Source organism: Macrobrachium rosenbergii, chromosome 52, assembly GCF_040412425.1.
Source record: "Macrobrachium rosenbergii isolate ZJJX-2024 chromosome 52, ASM4041242v1, whole genome shotgun sequence".
Lineage (NCBI taxonomy): Eukaryota > Metazoa > Arthropoda > Malacostraca > Decapoda > Palaemonidae > Macrobrachium > Macrobrachium rosenbergii.
The window spans coordinates 3,533,515-3,552,358 of NC_089792.1; the positions used below are offsets into that span (position 1 = coordinate 3,533,515).

General features: G+C 36.1%; 1 protein-coding gene across 1 annotated transcript in view; it reads right to left on the reverse strand.

The window, feature by feature from the left end:
- The window catches only part of LOC136833836 (muscle calcium channel subunit alpha-1-like), a 698,390-nt gene that overhangs the window by 19,928 nt on the left and 659,618 nt on the right, over positions 1–18,844 (reverse strand). The window contains 8 exon segments of the mRNA XM_067096136.1: positions 417–473; positions 8,645–8,743; positions 11,469–11,563; positions 13,065–13,235; positions 16,621–16,840; positions 17,362–17,432; positions 17,435–17,509; positions 18,579–18,684. Coding sequence (XP_066952237.1) covers positions 417–473; positions 8,645–8,743; positions 11,469–11,563; positions 13,065–13,235; positions 16,621–16,840; positions 17,362–17,432; positions 17,435–17,509; positions 18,579–18,684 — 894 coding nt within the window.

The window sequence follows — 18,844 nt, forward strand, 5'->3', positions numbered from 1 at the left end:
CTGAACATCTTATCATAACTCTCCAACCAGGCCTACATGTTATACTAGTTTCTTCAAAATCTTCATCACTAATCTCATAAGACATTTTGATATCTTCAAATCCATCGCTCACGCAGTCAAGTCATAAATTACGAACATGCTTAGAAAATGTTAGTTTACTCAACAACGAAAGCTGATTATACTAGTTTTGCCATCCTGCTTGCTACACAGAAAGACGTTAAGAACAAATTAAATCGGCGTTGATGACCGCTTTTCCTGTGACGTTGGGTTACTGTCCAAAACAGTCTACCGACAGAGAAACACACTTCATTTTTAGTAGTCAACAAGAAAATGTTAGTTACACTGAAGAGCTGACGTCTATTCTACATTATTTGCTTCTACTGCTGTTCGAAAGATGGACATAAACTTATTCTCACCATATTCATAATCTGGTTGTTTACTTTCAGTATAACAGGATGCAAGATATTTCCCCCCTGGAAAAACATCACACGAAGATATATTTTCCAATAAGTGCACCTCATCAGTAAGTATAGATAGCAAACATCACTTTTAAATATAAGTTGCAGTGTTTGTGTTCGTTTGGTAAAGAAGCTTGCTTTCAAATACAGGTAAGAACATAAGATTTGTGAGTGTTTATATACTGTATGCAGTGTAAACATACTAAAAAAAATCTGTATTACGAAATTTCTCCATGTTTGGAAGCATGCAAGAATAACGAGAATGGGACAACAAAACAGGATAAAAGAGTTTACAAGAAAATTAACCACTCCTTCTCCTGCCAGTGTGACTCGGTTCCTGATCTGAAGTGTTGTCTGTCAATTTCCTTATGATAGTATCTCCTCCTGGCCTACATGGTTACTGATAAGAGCTTTACAGAAGAGGACATCAAAAAACTTCAAAATAACTTAAACCAACACATAACAAAGATACCACAAAATTAATGACAATAAGTTTTACAGGAAAAAAAGAAATTAAAAATGTAAAAAAAAAAAAAAAAACTGAAAATCACTTGAAAATTTACCACAAAATTAATGACAATAAGTTTTACAGAGGAAAAACATTTAAAATAAAAAAACTGAAAATCACTTGAAAATGTACCAAAAAATTATCAGAAAATTATTGGCATTGAGTTTTACAGAAAAAATCCATTAATTACAATGATAAACAAGAAATTTAAATTAGCATGTTCCTCTGCTCTGCTGTTTACACTTTTGATATATAAACAACTAAATCAATTAGCAGACCTAAAGTAGCAAAGTTCTACAACACTCAGTAGTATTTTTGTGTATAATATGAACTTAGAAAGACTGTAAAGGTGTTTGATTTTTTTGGTACCTTGCTGGACCATGTTTGCGTAAATGTATGACGCAATGGACACAACTTACTCCACTGCCTGGTTTCACTATACGGCAAATCCATTTAACAAACACAAGGTGAAAGACAGAAATACAGTAGCACCTGGCTTTCTGATAAGTTACAAAGTCCGTAAGGTAACAGAGACCATATATTACAGCCTGCATTTGAATACTTTCTAGATATCTCACAGCTAACAGCAATTCCAAATACTTCTTAGTCTAAACTAACCTGCACTTTAAGTTTATCTAAAATCATATCACTTCTAAAATTGTATCAAAGCAGAAAACTATGATAATGATGAAGCTCATTAGTACATGAGTCCACTAAGTTGAGGTCCTTTAAGTTGAGGTCCTTTAAATTGGGGTCCTTGAAATTGAGGACCTTCAAGTTGAGGTCCTTTAAGTTGAGGTTCTTCAAGTTGAGGAGTTACTGCTGTGTAAAGCATTTCGGTGTTTGGAGCACGCACAAAAGTGATTTACTACATTGCACTTGTTTGTGCAGGCAGCTCCACCAGACATATGGTCACAGATGCACTTATTTACAAGGTCTTTTGTAAACATGACTGCCATACCCCAGTTGCACTATCTCTCTGCTAATTAATGAGTGTTTCTTTAAGAATACAAATCTGTCAGAATATACAATCTACATATATCACTATATGTATGAATTACTGACAAGTATGTACATGAGTTCTGTGTATCCATCTATAGATAACTAATTATAATTTTTCCAGTGTAAATGTCACGTTTAAAAAATATATAGTTCCATTTACATAAAAAGCCTGTTTAATGCAATGGCTTTCTTTGAATGACATAACATCTCATCTTCCAGAATTTAAATAAAGCATCATGGAGGAGTCAAAGTTCCGGTAATGATTTTTACTGACGAAAATTTTTATTGTTTCATACCTGTTAAACAGTTACACTTGAGAGAAATGCACTTCACAAGTGAAAATATCTGTCACTCAGATACATGGAAATACTGCTTGGTCCCACTACTGGTGAGGAGTTGTGGGTGCTGAAAACTTTCATTTACACTAAAAATACTGCATGAAATTCAAGAAGGTTCATTTATAGACTAACAGTAATATTATGCATTACTAATACTACGGTATCTGATATGGTGGGCGATGGTCATGCGTGTGGGCCTTTAAGTGCTGGCCCCTGCTTTAGAGTGAAAACAAAGGGAATCCTGATGTGAACAAATGGATGAAGAGAGAAAGGCAGATTGTCAGTAGAGTGGAGGAAGAAAGAATGCACATCGTCAGAAGATGCCACCCCAATTTTTGTATCTGACTGCATATCAGGTAACTAGCCAACTTGGTAGTGTGTAATATTTCTAGATTCATACGTTTTTACCTTTAAACCGAGTTATGGAGGAGCCTATCCTCTGGAAGACAAGTTGCCCAATTGTTTTTGAAAACCAGACTCCCACAGACTGTCTACATGCAACTTCAAGGGCCTTGCCCTGGTGAGACAGGAGTGCATGGGTGCCAGAGAAAATGGAACTTCACTTGACTACAGGAAAAAAGGTCTCAGTCAACAACCAGGAATGTTCAAGAAAGGAAAAAGACCTGTAGGTGCTGTGGCCAACATAACCAACCCACAGAAGATTATTGCTGTAATCAAGAAGGGGGCATACAGATCAACAGCAATGTACCACCCATCCAAAAACTAATTTTGTTTGGAGTTCCCCTATTCAAGAATTGGTCATTGATGTCACAAGCCTCCTCAAATGAGAATACATGGATTGTGCTTTGCAATGATTGCCAACCCAGGACAAGGACCTGCATGAGATCTGCAAGGATCAGGGCAAGTAAAATAAAGCTAAATTCAAAATGAGTGGCAGTTTATGATATAAAAGTAAGCAGTGCAAAGAGAGGGAAAACAACTTCACAATTACTGAGCATTACTGATTTGAGATACTCCAGCAATGAAGCAGTCAAAATTTATGAAATTTAGACCCTGAGTAGCCAAAAAGGGGAACAGAATTCCTGGTACCCCTTGCAACATGTTATACTGGGGATCTTGATAAGAGAAAGACATTCGCCAGATTCCTACAGCTATCACTGAAATAATCGGTACTTGCAGAGTCAGTGTAAGAATTCTCCCACATGAACCCACCTGTCCTCATTACAGTGGATTGTGTCATCACTGCCACAGAACAAAAGATGCTGACACTACTAAGGCACGGTAAGCACCAGGACAATTTTAGTAAAGAGGAGCCCTCAGTACAATGTCGACAAAGTGTTGTAATCATTGTCTACCCAATAACAGAGAATAAGGACCAGATATGGAAACATACTTTGACGACTCAACAAGGAGGTTCCATGGTGTAAACTAGAAAATGCTGTGTTACGTGATCACATTCTACAATTTCCAAAATGACGACATGATCCCCTCTTAATACATAGCTTCATCGGTGGGTGAAAGTCCTTAACTTCCGATCTTGTTGATTCTTTCAAGGGCACTACTTTCTCTTCACCTATTTTCACTGTAGTGAATAGGTTGGATGAAAATCAAATCACACAGATGACACGTTCAGCCTTTTGCCAGTTGTCGACCACAACTGCTGTCAAGCACAACTGATGTGTTCCTGCACTTACTAATATACTATTAATCTCCAAATCCACTGTATTTCTTATTTCCATGAAAATCAAACTATGACGAAAAAATGCTGAACCCTTGGGTAGAGGCTGAGCAACATTTATGCCAACCAGCACCCAAACACCTGATATCAGACCTATCTACTTAATATAAGTAGACTAGATAAAGTCGAATGAACAATATTAACTTCTCCCTCACCAGGGAGAACCATGAACAGACCATTATTTCCTGTTTCAGTGTTTACTGGGACGCTGTGATTAATTTCAGCAGTTGCCTGCATTTCGAAATGAAGAAATATAATTCAAGATCATAAATGATGTGTCAAAAGATCTTTCTATATATCAAGTAAGGGAGAGAAAGGGGGCGTTTGATATATGTCTAGGATAATGAGCAAGGTGTCACTGGTAAAAAGAGTCCAGCTGTAGGTTTAGATTCAGAACAAAACTGTTGCTGAGGTACCAAGTCTGACGCTTAAATAAAAAATTCAGTAACGTCAGGGAGGAGTGTGGAAAAGCTCCCATCAAGAATGCATTAATGTACCTAAGTATAAAGAAGGGTGATAAGACAGATTCAAGACACTGAGGACCACCTATGAAATTAATACAGTATCCGATTCCTTATCAAAAAATAATTACAAAATATAACCATTCTTTGAATAAGATGGAGAATCTTATTAAATATTTCCACAGCTATCACTACAGTACTGTACACTACTGGTAAACGTACTCAATGTCAGGGGTATGGCCTCTTTGCAAGGACTGTGATATTAGATGAGTAGTTTTATGCTTTCCATTTAAGGTATGTTTCCATACATATTTCTTTACCGTGCACATACAAATGGTCACTGTTCCTAGATGATTATTTCGACACTCAATCTAGCTGAAGTATGTTTTGGCAGACTTGGGTAATAATTTGCTAATAATTTACTACACAGACTAAACAAGAAACATTTCACTTAATAGGTTACTAAAAATTGTTTTCCCTAATGGACTATGTTAAAATGGATTCAAATGAACTCACAGATCATTCTCTTAGTAATCTGAAAGAATCCTTTGATTTGTGTAAACTGCTTACAGAAAAGAACTATTCACAGAAAAAGTATGGTAAATTAAAAAAAAAAAAATAATTCTTCTCTCTTGAAAATTTCTACTTGTTCTCATGCTACTAACAAACTACTGTACCAACATTCTTTCAAATTACCTACTTCCATAAAGTTATCAGGACCTTTGAGAAACAATATATTCTACCATACCCTAAATATTTTAGCACTGACCAATGCAATACAATTCTGCAACTCATTTCGTTTGTAAATTCTTCATGACGCTTCTCATAGTGTATTCCATTGATATTTAATTGCCACACATTCTTATTTCCTCCATCAGAAATCACTGTACACAAACTCAAATGAATTTTATCCCTTCTAGCAGACTGGAATGCAGTCAAGACGAAATGGTGTGCAGTATTCTCCAGCTAATATCAGTAATGCGAATCGGTTAGGCAATAACTACAGTAATCCCTTGCGGGTTGTACTAAACTGTCTTGTCCCTTGCTGTGACACGTGAACATCTGCCAAGAAAAGAACTATGGCAGCATCGTAAGTGAAGCATTCAGAAGTACCATTCCACATGATGCAAGACTTGAGGTTAAAAAGCTATACACAACTTAAGACAGCAGGGTGCAAGGGTGCAATATTTCACATGTTATTGTAAATGTTTTCTTCTCTATTCCACACAGGAACTGATATTTGCTCAACCTATCTCCTGGTCAGCAGATTTCGGCAACCTGAAATTAGTATGCGGTGATTCATGCAAGAAAAATATTCCATGCATTGTGTGTGAAAAACTTCTTCCTTCTTACAAGCAATACTGGATGCATTTCGGGCTTCATGCACGTAGCATTACAAAAGCCGTGTTCTTATGGATACAGACAGGGTTACTCTGATAACAGGCATACAGTATAACACACTATTCTTTTGAATTTTGTAACGTTGACATAACCGAAATCAATCTTACAAAACTTAAACCACTTAAACTTGAAACTCAGGAAGTAATCTGAAGTCCAACAGAAAAATACTGTTGCAGAGTTATATTTCTAAGACTAAAATACACCTTATAGCTATTAAATAAATAAACTTTTTTGGTTTCTGCACGAACTGCTTGCTATAAATGCTACAAAAAATGAGACATTATGTTGCACAAAGCCACTGATTTTGTTAGTGCTTGCCGAGTAAGTGATTAACCATTTCTTGATAAGACCGATTAGAAGTCACCTAATACCTGCGACAATCTGTAAATGGCAGTTAGGAAAAGAGGTCAGGGTAGGGGGTTCAGGGGGTCAACACTCACAGGATGCAAACTACTCACTACTTCCGACATCCCACTGGGATGTGAACCTTTTGTAGGATACAAAGACACAATGCGTTCTACTGACAGGCTGACACGAGGGCTTGGCTTGGCTTGGCCTAGCTAAGCTCAGTCACATGTGATTGACATTAATCTAATTATATTCCCTCAAATGATCCCTGAAATGTGAATTCCTACACCTGTGGAAAAATTACTACAGAGGAGTGAGGGCAAAACATATGGAAGCCAGTCTATAAACATCCCGTGTAAATGTTATGTGATGTAAAGAGTTATGTTACATGTACAAATACGCACACACACTCCACACTTTCTCACGTGTGCTGGTGACCATGACCTTCGCCGATGTGATGCCAGTTTACAAGAACCAATCAACCTTACATACACATAACAATCAATTGACACAAGCATTAATGATAGAGTCTAAGTAATCAGTTACCCCAAACACTTACACCTTTAAAGGGGATGTCAAGATTTTTTGAAACTTGGGGATTTGGTTCTCGACAAAGTTTAACTTTTTCTAAGAAGAATTTTTTCCAGTATATTTTATATCTATTCATTAATTACAACACTTAGTTGTACTATAGTTACAAAAGTATTTTTAATTATTTTTTTTAGAATGTATTAGTATGATTTACTAATGCTACAGATTTTGGACTGGCTTGAATACCAGCACGTAAAGAGTCATGAATAATGACAGGGATGACATTGCTAATGATACTGGAATCTGTGCAAAATATAATTCAACAATAAGCAATGGAAAGTATTGGGAGAATCAACATCACTCTGAATCAATCAAACTTGATGCCATATGTCAACTGGAGTTTGTATTAGCGGGGCACTAATGCATAACCACATTTTGTTCTATTAATTCCTCTCCTGCTATGTTTTATTGCCAAAACTGTATGCCATACTCATATTAATTAATGATCTTGACATTATAAATAACCAATCTGTGATAACTCATATACTACAGTTCACTAATCTTGTCCTTGCATTATATTCCAACAAAATCATGCACACCTTGTTTAAGTATTTATATGTCATTTGTGTAAAAAGGAACAAGTGCAATATTTTACATGGCCAGTGCATGTAATACTTTTTGATCCAATCGAACAAATGCACAAAGTCATTATGATTTCAAGTTGTAATGAAACATCTACAGCCACCTGAACTTGAATGAGAAACTATACTTAAAGTCATTTTCACATATAACGCGCAGCACAGGACAACCAGTCAGTGAACGTATATGTAATTATTGTTACAATGATAATGTTAACAAAATGTTGTACAATACATCACGAATGTAGTCTGAACTGAGGTTGAATTACAGTATAACCCATGAAAACCATCAATAAACTATAATTCAGACATTTAATTGTTACCACTTTCCCGAGCAGTACAAGAGTAGCCTACAAGTTAAGTACTGTTTTGTAGTGCTTTACAAATTGATTAGACGACTGATAATAAAACTTCAACTAGATTTAAACTTTCATGAACTCGGAAATAAATTTCACAAAATAATTTTCAAAAATATTTGATGTTCATATGCTTTAGTCAGTACTGAAGTTTGAAGGTATACTGATTGTAAATTATGAGAACGAGATTTTATAAAATTTGAATCAATTCTTCAAGGAAGGGGTTCATAGGTGTTGGCTCTGAAAAGACCTCAGCTAAACTAATGACTTACAAGAAGCCATTATTTTACTTATAAGAGTTTTAAGTAAAATTATGGCTTCCTAGATATTTATCACAAGCTTTTACTTTGTGAAAAATGAAAGAATTTCATCAAAATTGAAAAACTTCAGCACTGGATAGTTCCTGCACTACTAGGCATTTTCTTAATGGGGGATTCACGGACGTGAAAGTCCTCCGAAGGTTCTTACTGGGGTATACTGTTACTCAGAGAAGATTGTCAGAGAATGTCAACCAGTGTACCTCACTTGTGCAAACTCTATCACCAAAATCGTATTTTTGAACGAGTTTGTCATTTCTGGACCTAGAACAAAAACCGAAAGTGCACTAATATGCTAAGAACAAAATACTTTCGAACTTTGCTACCCTACGTATCTTAGTAAACTGAATTCCATCAGTCAATTGCAATGATTATTGGTATAATCTACTGCACTCAGTAAAAAAATTCCTCAAGGGCATTCTCAAATCACTTGTTTGCTGGATCTTCATCTGTTTATAGATAAGGACACCTAAAGGAGGGTTGAAAAAGCACAAAAAAAGAGTAGTACAGTATTTGAAAAAATTGACAGAAAAAATGCTGTCACAGTGATTGGAAGGAATTCAGTTCACAGAGGTGGTGATACTTACTTTAGCATGGTGCCCCGAGTTGACGCGGAGTGAGCGAGTTCGTTGTAGGCTTTTCACTCTCATGGATGACCAAACCGAGCCGAACAAGGAGTGGTTACGCTAGAAAACCACCACCGGGAGGGTATGGTTAATGTGTTGTGGGACACATGGTTACTGTTAGTGAGTTGCAATTTGGCTAATGACAGCAATCACTGGCAGAGCAAGCACTCTCTTTACAATAATAAATATGAGACAAGGAAGGCTGTAAATGCTGGCAAAAGAAAACTGGCAGGCACTTGTTAATGCAGTACTAAATCAAATTTTCTAATACAGTACTACACAAAGAGCATATCTTGGTTAAACATAAGATAATTGCTTGCAAGATCAGCAGTTTAGTACTAAATATTGGGTTAAAGATAAATATAATGGAAGAACAGAAGTTGTGTTAGTAATTCATTTTACGGTCAGTTACACGTGTAGCTTTGAATTTATTTTCTCAATGCTGCATGTAGAATCCTTGTTAAAAGGAAAACGTTCGAAGCTACTGGATTTGATTTCGAGGGAAGTCACATAGAAAAAAATTTACTGGGAGTGCTGTCTAGCTCGCTCATGACATATCTGATAAACTGGGATGCCACTTTTAATAGCACAGATGCATCCAATGTGACACAACAAAAAATTACAGGTATTTCGGATCCCTTCCCCTGATTCATTGTCTCGTGGACAAATTTCCTGAAGGTCTCCAATCAATCATTTTGTTTACTCATATTTTTTTGGCGCTCCATCCACATTTGATCTCCAGACATATAGCTAGTGAACAGGCACTCTCATCTTTGGAAGTGAAACAAAAGGGCGTGGGAGGGGGGAAGCTGGTGAAATTGTCAAGCAGTGTGTTTCAACAGCTCTACCTTACACAGCAGCTGACCAGCAGTGTGTGGAGACTAAAAGACCTTGCGTTTGTCAGATTGAATCATCAAACTACAGTTGTATTACCGCATGACTGGAACAGCACTGCCAATGGCGAGAGCCACGGCACTACTGCGGCACAACACATCATGACTGCAGCCAGGCACATTCTGACGGTGTTCCTAATACCATCTACCTCTACACTTAAATGAGTTATTGATGTGACTTCACCTACAAAGTATCTGCTGTTCAAATAAAAATCAATCTTTGCTCTAGCGGCCGGCAGGTGGTACATAAGGACTGAACCTTGTAAAGTAATAAAGGGAATGTAAATCAAAGTTAAAAAGTATAAGTGAATGCAATGCAATGCAATGCATTCTGTGGTTTCGGTATCATTGCATCATAATACTACAACCAACGCAGCTGTTGCAGGGTAGTCGAAATCGTGAAAAAAGAACAATCTACAAGTCACTTCTGTATCTGTTACAGCTGTCTGGTTTGTTGTGGCTTCGACACAATTTCTAAAACAAACTATTCTGAGTATTTATCTTGAACTCACTTTAAAAAATGACGTCATGACTAAAGCACAACATTAACTCCAGACTACTAACAGCAGCTAATGTGACAAACAACATTTCATTTCTGACGCTCCTCAGACGTTGAAGCCATGAGGAACTCTGCGCCCTATGGGTAACAGATAACGACAGAAAAACAAAGTTAAGAGCCAAAGTTGAATCAAAGAAAGATAAAAACAACTACCTCCTATGACATATAGGAAATGTATATGCATTAGATCTACACTTGGCATTTCCTCATCATAAAAAGACAACAAAAACTTCACTCAACTAGTGTTCGAATTCCAGTGAGAATTTGCCAACTGTGGCAATTATTTATGAGCAAACAATTTACAACTTTTTAGTGTTCCAACAAGTTTCACTTGTGACTGGTCATGAAGTGAGAATGAACTGAACAAGTATACAACAAAAAAATTATAAAAAATGATACGTAATTATGTGAAATTGTGCCGAACGTCAGTCATGACGCTAACTGCCAGTTATGTTGTAATGCAGCCTAATGCCTCATCTGAAAGAGGCAAAGATATTGTAAAATTTGTCTTCTACAATTAATAGAGCTACAGAAAAGTCACTATGTTATCCTTGCTACAGCAAAACTAACTTATTGCTAATTCATTTTATATACTGAAGACTTCTAGAATGATGAAGCTGGTAATGTCCACAGCTCTTCGTGACTCACAGTGAACTACGTGGTGGTTAAAGCAGGACTAAATGCAAGTTAATTGCAACAGATATTGTGAAGAGAGGTAACAGACATTCTTCAAAGTAATGAACACCTGTTTGATAATTCAATTTGTTACTACTAAGAGCATTAAATGCCTCGGCTACCAAAGCTCAACGAGCAAAACTAACCGATTAAGTTTATAAAACAGAGATATCTTTGAAGAGAAAACGCCTTACCACAGTGCATGTGGTACAGCATTTGCCTCTTGACATTAAAAGAAGGAGGCATGTAACATAGGCATTTCTTCCAACTACTCTCATTTACCTTGAATTCATGCTACTAAAGTTTTAGATCTGAAAAAACCCTCTTTAACTTCACACTTCAGTTAATCTTATCCACTCTGACCACTGCTAATAATATAAAAAAATACATACACAATAATTTACATAACAGAACTATTACATTCTATCTGGAAAAAAGCAGTTAATTAATGTCCTATTAAACTGAGAAAAAAACAATGGTCATTATTGCTCGATTGTGAAAGTTCTTCTCATTAACTATTGGCTTTCCAATTATTCAGTAGATATAGCCACATCACAGACCATACGAGGCTCAACACCTCGGAAATATAAATATTAAGACTTTAAATAAAAATGCCAAGAGAAGAACAGTTTCTTTCAGAGATGGACTAAACACTTACCCTATGAGTAGGAATGTCATCGTCACGCATCTCGTCCAAGTTGCCAGAAATGGCACGTTTGAGCTCAGGACCAGCTTCGTGTAATGTTCTAAGACCTGCAAACACAAAGCAAAGTTGTAACAACAACCTAAACAGTTAGGACATACAACCTGAGCTAAAATTTGAGCTCAGAACCATACAACCTGAACTAAAAGTTAAGACATACAACCTGAACTAAAATTTGAGCTCAGGACCAGCTTTGTGCAATGTTCAAAGACTTTCTACGCACAGTAATAATGTAACAAGAAAATAAGAAACCTAAAACATACAACCTAAATTAAAATGCTGCATGATTCATTATTTCCATCTATCAGGTTGCAGACTACCTGTTGGCTTTTGACTGAAAATTTCTATTGTCTCTAAGAGTATTCAGTTTACTTGTTTAAAATCTGTTAACACAACCTTATGTTATGCCAGACTTTTTCAAAGACCTTAGAAATATCAAGAGGACTAGCTACATATTTTTCAGAGCCTTATAGAGAACATGATCAGACACTATTGAGATGTGAAAATTCCCTTTTAATCTTACAAGCAAAAGCCTCACTAATGATCCAAAAAAGAAAATCTGATTCAAGGTGTTTTAAAAAGGTGATAGTTGAATAGTTTCAGATATCGAATTTAAAAAAGTAATCCTATTTTATATATGTACGAAAAATCTTATTAAAATGGCGAAAAAACTTTTTATCATCGTTCACAGCCAAGTGTCATTGCTCAGCTCTATTTTAGGTACAAGATTAGCTATCTTTAAAGCTGGTAAAGAACATTGAAAACGAATTTTGCTGTACGCTATAATGTGTGGTTATTGAACCCTGTGAAACCATCATAAGCTGTGGTATTACTGTAATGTCTGAATAAAAAATGTCCTACATGATTCCTGAAAGATTAATATAGTATTCGATCTTGGTTCACTGCTTTAGTTGCTAGGAATCAGCTGTTCGATCAATCAAGAACAGTCATTCTTCCTTTGCTCTCTTCACTTATTCTTGAACATAATGACTGCAATCCCAGTGTTATTTTCTTTACCCAAACTTGATGAGATCTGTTATCAAAGGCCCCAATCATTATTGGGATTAGTAAAAAAAAAATAGTTCTTGATGCACCAATCTGTACAAATTTCCTTGTACCTCAGTAGTGACGAATGGGTGATAGACAGGAAGTAATAATTTCTTACACCTCTAAAGTATCCGAAGGACCATGCATTGTTTCACTGTGCATTACTATTATTATTATTATTATTATTATTATTATTATTATATTATTATTATTATTATTATTATTCAGATCATGAACCCTATTCATATGGAACAAGGCCCCCACAGGAGCCACTGACTTGAAATTCAAGCTTCCACAGAATATGATGGTGTTCATTGGAAAGAAGTAACAGAATGTAATGTGAAATACACAAAGAAAAGGTCAGTTGTTAAAAAAAAAATTAAATTGACCAATTAACTAATCTCAAAGTTGGAAACCAAACGAATCAGGTCTCCATCCCATTTAATGTTGTTCCTGTCTCAGAACCAATGTTATTTTACCATAAACTGACGACCTTTCACTTACCGGCTTGTAGTGTGACAGTGTTGGGGGACTCTTTGTCTATTTGTTCTTTAATCTCCATTTTCTTCTTCTTAAATCTTCTGAAGTAATCTTGAATTAAGAATGTGGCATAAAATTTGCCGACGGTCACATCGTCTTCCACTGCAAGGGAAAGGAAAATATGAATATTTGTGCCTTGCAAATGTATCATTATTAAAATCATTATTCAGAGGATGAACCCTGCTCAAATGGAACAATCCCACCAAAGGGGCCATTGACTTGAAATTCAAGCTTCCAATGAATATGGTGTTCATTTGAAAGAAGTAACAGAAGGCAATGGGAAATACAGAAAGAAGAAATCACTTATTAAAAAGGAAAAATACATTAACAAATTAATAAATAAATGGAAAAAACGTAAGTAAATCATTAAAACGGAAGGACAATTGTACTAGGGCAGTAATGCATTGCATCTTCGTTTGAACTTCTGAAGGAGTTCCAATTGCACGACATCCTCAGTAGGGAGGCTGTTCCACAGTAACTGGGAAACAGAAGTTAATCCTTGTTAATGGTTCACTATATAAAAGGCGAAGGTGCCTAAAAGAGCAATGGTAGTATGCTCATACTTGAACATGTATTTATGTCCATGGATTGCCAATAATTTCTGTCATCAGAAGGATATTTCTTGATGGGGTTTGAGGAAAATGAATCAATACAATGTTGGTTGAAATTATGAAGACGTATCATATCTGCCAATCATCAACTAATTTATTGAACAGAAAAGAGTTGTGATATCAAATATTCATTGTTTGTATAGACAGGCACTAATAATTAAATGCTACGTTCCAAGGAAGCATTCTCCTTCAGCTGCAGGTTTTGTTAGATGTTATTCTCTACAGAAAGATATAAGGAAAACTAATTCAGTCAAAAAAAGAAAACCTTATCTGTTAAGCTTAAGATGGCTATGACCTTCAGTCACTATTGCAAGCTTCAGAGAAACTGTTTTAAGTCACAGTATTTGGAAATTGTCTCAGTTTTCAAAAACTGTTTTGATTTTATTTTTCATTTTTATATAAGACAAACTAAGTGAGACAGTTTGTCTTGTATAAAAAATGAAAAATAAAATCATAGCTTAAAACTATTTTGAAGCCATTCAGATAGTTTTTGAAAAGTGAGAACCATTCATCCAAGTTTCCGAATACTGAGAACACTTGACTTAAAACAGTTTCTGGAAGGAGAGGTTCATTAAACTTAGGATCCTGATTTAGAGAGGACCCTTAAACTAAAGCGAGAAATCTTAAACCAGGGGTTCCCAGCCTTGGGGTACATGTACCCCAGTGGTACATTTGTAGTCTTCAGGGGTACATTGGTCATCTTGTTGTCATTTAATTATTATTTAATTAGTTGATTTGTCTTAGCTTTAATTTTAAATGTTAAATTATTGTCACAATGTATTAGCTAGTTTTCCTCCTCTGGTGGTTCTTGTTTTACGTTTTCACTCGACCGTTTTGTCTTTCATGTTTTGAGGGTGTACGGCTTTTCCCCAGCCACCAGTCCCCTATATCCCAGGAGGCCGAGGGGTTGAATCAACCCCGAAGTTTGTGGACACTATTGTTCTGAACCTTGACCTGGGCGTTTCTACTTGATTTTGGCCGCTGCTGCTGAAAAGGTTTTGGCATCCTGAACTCGGGATTATTTTGGATCCACTATCAATTTCAGCTGGAGGATTTATTCATTTATTATCCTGCAATTTTCAGTTACCATAGCCAAAATCTCTATAAAACGGCCCACGGTATTTGGACTATTAAGTTTGTAAAAAAAAAGACGCCTCAGTTGGAACCCTGTGAATTGGTGGAGGTAAAAGCGCCGTAAATAATTTGACATCACCCTGTCTCAATCTCCAGACGTGGAGATCCTGAGTTTAACCAGATCACGGCAATTAAAAACCACCTCTGAATACTTTAGTGTTGTATTTTGGGACCATTCTTTTTGAACTTCTCCTCCTTTCTGAATTTGGTTTGAATGTGTTGTTTTTCGTTTATTAATTGATCTTTTTTATATAAAGCGTAATTGTTTTTCATTATAATTATTGTTCTAGTGGTTCAGGCTCATTTCTGCCCTTCATGTTTAAAAATTATTATTTTTCTTAGTGTTTATTTTCACCCCCAAATTGGTTTTGAAGATTGGTTGATTGTCTTTAAACATTTCACTTACTGTTTTCGTCTGTTATTTAATACTAGTATTGGATAATTATCAAGTGTATGTTGTGGCTGGTAAAAATCACAACTGAGCTGAGAGATGGCCAGCACTGACCAATATATGATGTAATCTGCATTGAGATTGCACAATGTAGTTTTTGTTTTTTATTTCCTCAATTTAGTAAGGAAAGCTTTTACTTCAGTTATAAAAGAGGGCAATGCCATTTGTTTTTCATTATTATGGAACTTCCGGGATGTAATCTGTACCATAAAATAATGAAAAGGTAAAGTCTCAACAAACAGATTTTAACATTGTTTTTTTTTCTTTTATCCTCAATTTTTAGCCGTAAAAGGAATCCATAAAAATGCCCAAGGGGTACAGAAGAACAAAAAAAGGTTGGGGACCCCTGCCTTAAAACTAAAGAATCTTTGAAGGGTGAGGATCCTGAAATTGAAACAGCAACTTTAAAAATTTACCTTTGCAATATATGACCACTGACAGAAGTTTGGGAATTTGTACATTTCAGATCTTTTAATTACGACAATTAGTTAGAATATTGCCCTGGTTTTTATTCTGAATCAACTTATGATAGAGTAAAACATCACCGTTCCGTCTGTATTTAATGCATTGTATATAATTTCAGAATGATCTGCAAAATAGAAGAAGAATGATATTCATGCTGAATGAGTTCACGTTTCGGCCGTAGAGTTTGTGAAAATGGGCACCGTTTTGCTCCAGCCCTGGGGATTGTAAAACCATAAAATAAAGTTTTACTTGTTTTGGATGTTACCAAACGACCAGGAAAGGGCAGACACTCTTATTTACATAACGAATCAGGACAATCTGCTTTCCCTTTGAAATATATGTATGGAAACACAGAAAGGGAATCACAATGACAATTTTGAAATTGCTAGTCCTGAATGTATTCATTAGAAACCCCATTGCATACAACTTCAGAATGATCTAAAAGGACAGCAATGTTATTCAGTTGAATGAATCACCAAAGAGTTTGTGAAACAGAATTCTGTTCATTTATGTTGTATACATATTTTCTGTCCTTATACTCAATAGATACACTTTCTGCATAGAATCAGGATTTCGCATGATACTGGAAGTATGAGGTTATAAAGCATTTGAAACAAGAACAAGAATTTCACATGATATGAAAAGTATGGGATTAAAAAGCACTTTTGGAACTAGAACAGGAATTTCACATGATATGAAAAATATGGGGTCACAAAGCACTTCTGGAACTAGAATAGTAATTTCACATGATATAAAAAGCAAGGAGATTATAAAGCACTTCTGGAACCAGAACAAGAATTTCACACGACACGAAAAGCATGATGCCACAAAACAATCTTTAAACTGGAACTTACTTTACAAGCTACACGATAAGGACACAGTTTTCCAAAGCCTAAAGGCGGCGATATTTTCCTGAGAAGGGTAACTACGTCAAGGTGCTTGATCCTGCCTTTGGCGTCAGGATCGTACTCAGACCAGAGAGTGATGAACTCATCAAGGTGGTGTGGTCCCAAAATAGACCAATCGCGGGTTAGATAATCGAAGTTGTCCATGATGACGGCCACGAACAAGTTGATGATCTGGTCGGGGAGGAAATTTGGAATGAATGAATGCTGGGTTTAGGTTTACGATGATATTCTATCAAATCACCATATCTGTGATAACAAACACACAAGCTACAGGCACATATAAATGAATCAACTTTTTCTACGGATATTTCACAACATGGCAACACAGATAATTGAATATATAGGACTGAATATAGAGTTTAGGCCAAAGGCCAAGCGCTGGGACCTATGAGGTCATTCGGTGCTGAAAGGGAAACTGATGGCAAGAAGGTATGAAAGGTGTAACAGGAGGAAAACCTCAAAGCAGCTGCACTGCGAAACAATTGTCAGGAGAGGTGGAAAGTCAAGAGAGAAGAAAGAGAATATGACCGGAGGTACAGTCAAAGGAATGAAAGAGGTTGCAGCTTAAGTCATGACTACAGTGCATCTCACACTACCCCTCTACGGGGTCATAAAAATTTGTTGAAAATTGAAAATCATTTTATTACTTCAAAAACTTAAAACAGACCTCATGGTTTTGTTTGGGTACTCACCAGGAATGAACACAGAGTATAAAAGGAAATGAAGTAAGGATAGGCCACCATTGAGCCGCAGGACTCCGCCTTCCGTAGTCCTCTGACTGAGGGTCGCACTGGGCATCGGGAGGCAAGCAAGATAACATGATGTCCTGCCACGCCTCACCTGAAAGTGCAATTTTTCGTCACATACATCTCAAAACGAGAGGGTCAGGAAATTCGCCTTAAAAACTATACATTTACAGGATATGAATGCTTAGCCATACAGGCATTTATCATACAGGATATGAATACTTAGCCATCCAGACATTCATCATACAGTAATATGAGTATAGTGAGTTGCACAATAAATATGAAAAAGGTTGTTTACTTTCATTTACTCGCTGCATCTCATCTTACTCAAGCTATGAATGCATTTTATTTCACTATCAAACAAAATTACTCGGATAATACCCAATGTCATACCCAATAATGATATTAATCATCTTTCAGTTTACGCTTACCCTAATGCAGTGATTTGTCTTAGCTGCCGAAATAACATGTATATAATCAGAAATATCGACAACTAAACTAATGAAGAATTTTCTGTGAATGTTTTTTTATTAATGTTGTTTCAAATGAAGTTGTTTTAGCCAACAAATATAGCTATTTACGATGGAATGGACTGGGATATAAAATTTAGGCCAAAGGCTAAGGGTTGGGACCTATGAGGTCATTTTGCGCTGAAAATAATCTTGGAATAATTGTTAGTAGAGGGTGGAAACTAAGAAGGAAGAAAGAGAATATTAACGGAGGTACAGTAAAAGGAATGAAAGTGGTTGCAGCCAAGGGCCTAAGAACCTTCAGTAACGCTTACAGCGCACCGCGTGAGGTGCACTGACAGCACTACCTCCCTACGGGGACAAAAGTGGCTGTGTTTATGAGCTTGTCTTTCTCGAGTTTGAAATGAATAATTGACAAAATATACCAGACACAAGATAAAAGCAGCAAGATTAGCAAAAAAAAAAAAAAAATTACCATTGATTTGGTCTGAACATACGTCTTATAAATAGACCCTGTTTTTTTTTTATTTATTTATATATTTATTTTTGTGTCACTGTGGCTGATCTAAACAGAAAACCATCAAAGCGGCTAAAACCCGCGAAGAGACAAAATACAGTACTTTTTGATCTGAACATTTTAACTAGAAGCTGTTTATTTTCTTTCCTTTATTTCTTTATTTATTTTTTTTTTACCTGTGGCCGATCTGAAGAGAACCATCACTGCCTGGAAGAAGCTCTGGAAGTTGTTGTGGCGATGAATCTGGGTATCTTTGTAGTCCAGGGCTATCTTACCAAAGACCTGGAAAAATGAGAACCGTCAGTAATTTCTCATTACTCAGTTTCAACTGCTTCGCCCTATGACGTCACGGCACTCCTAAATTTTTCACTGGACTAAGATGAACAATGAAATAAAACATTATCAAAGAACTGAAAAATACAGGACTGAATATACATATATA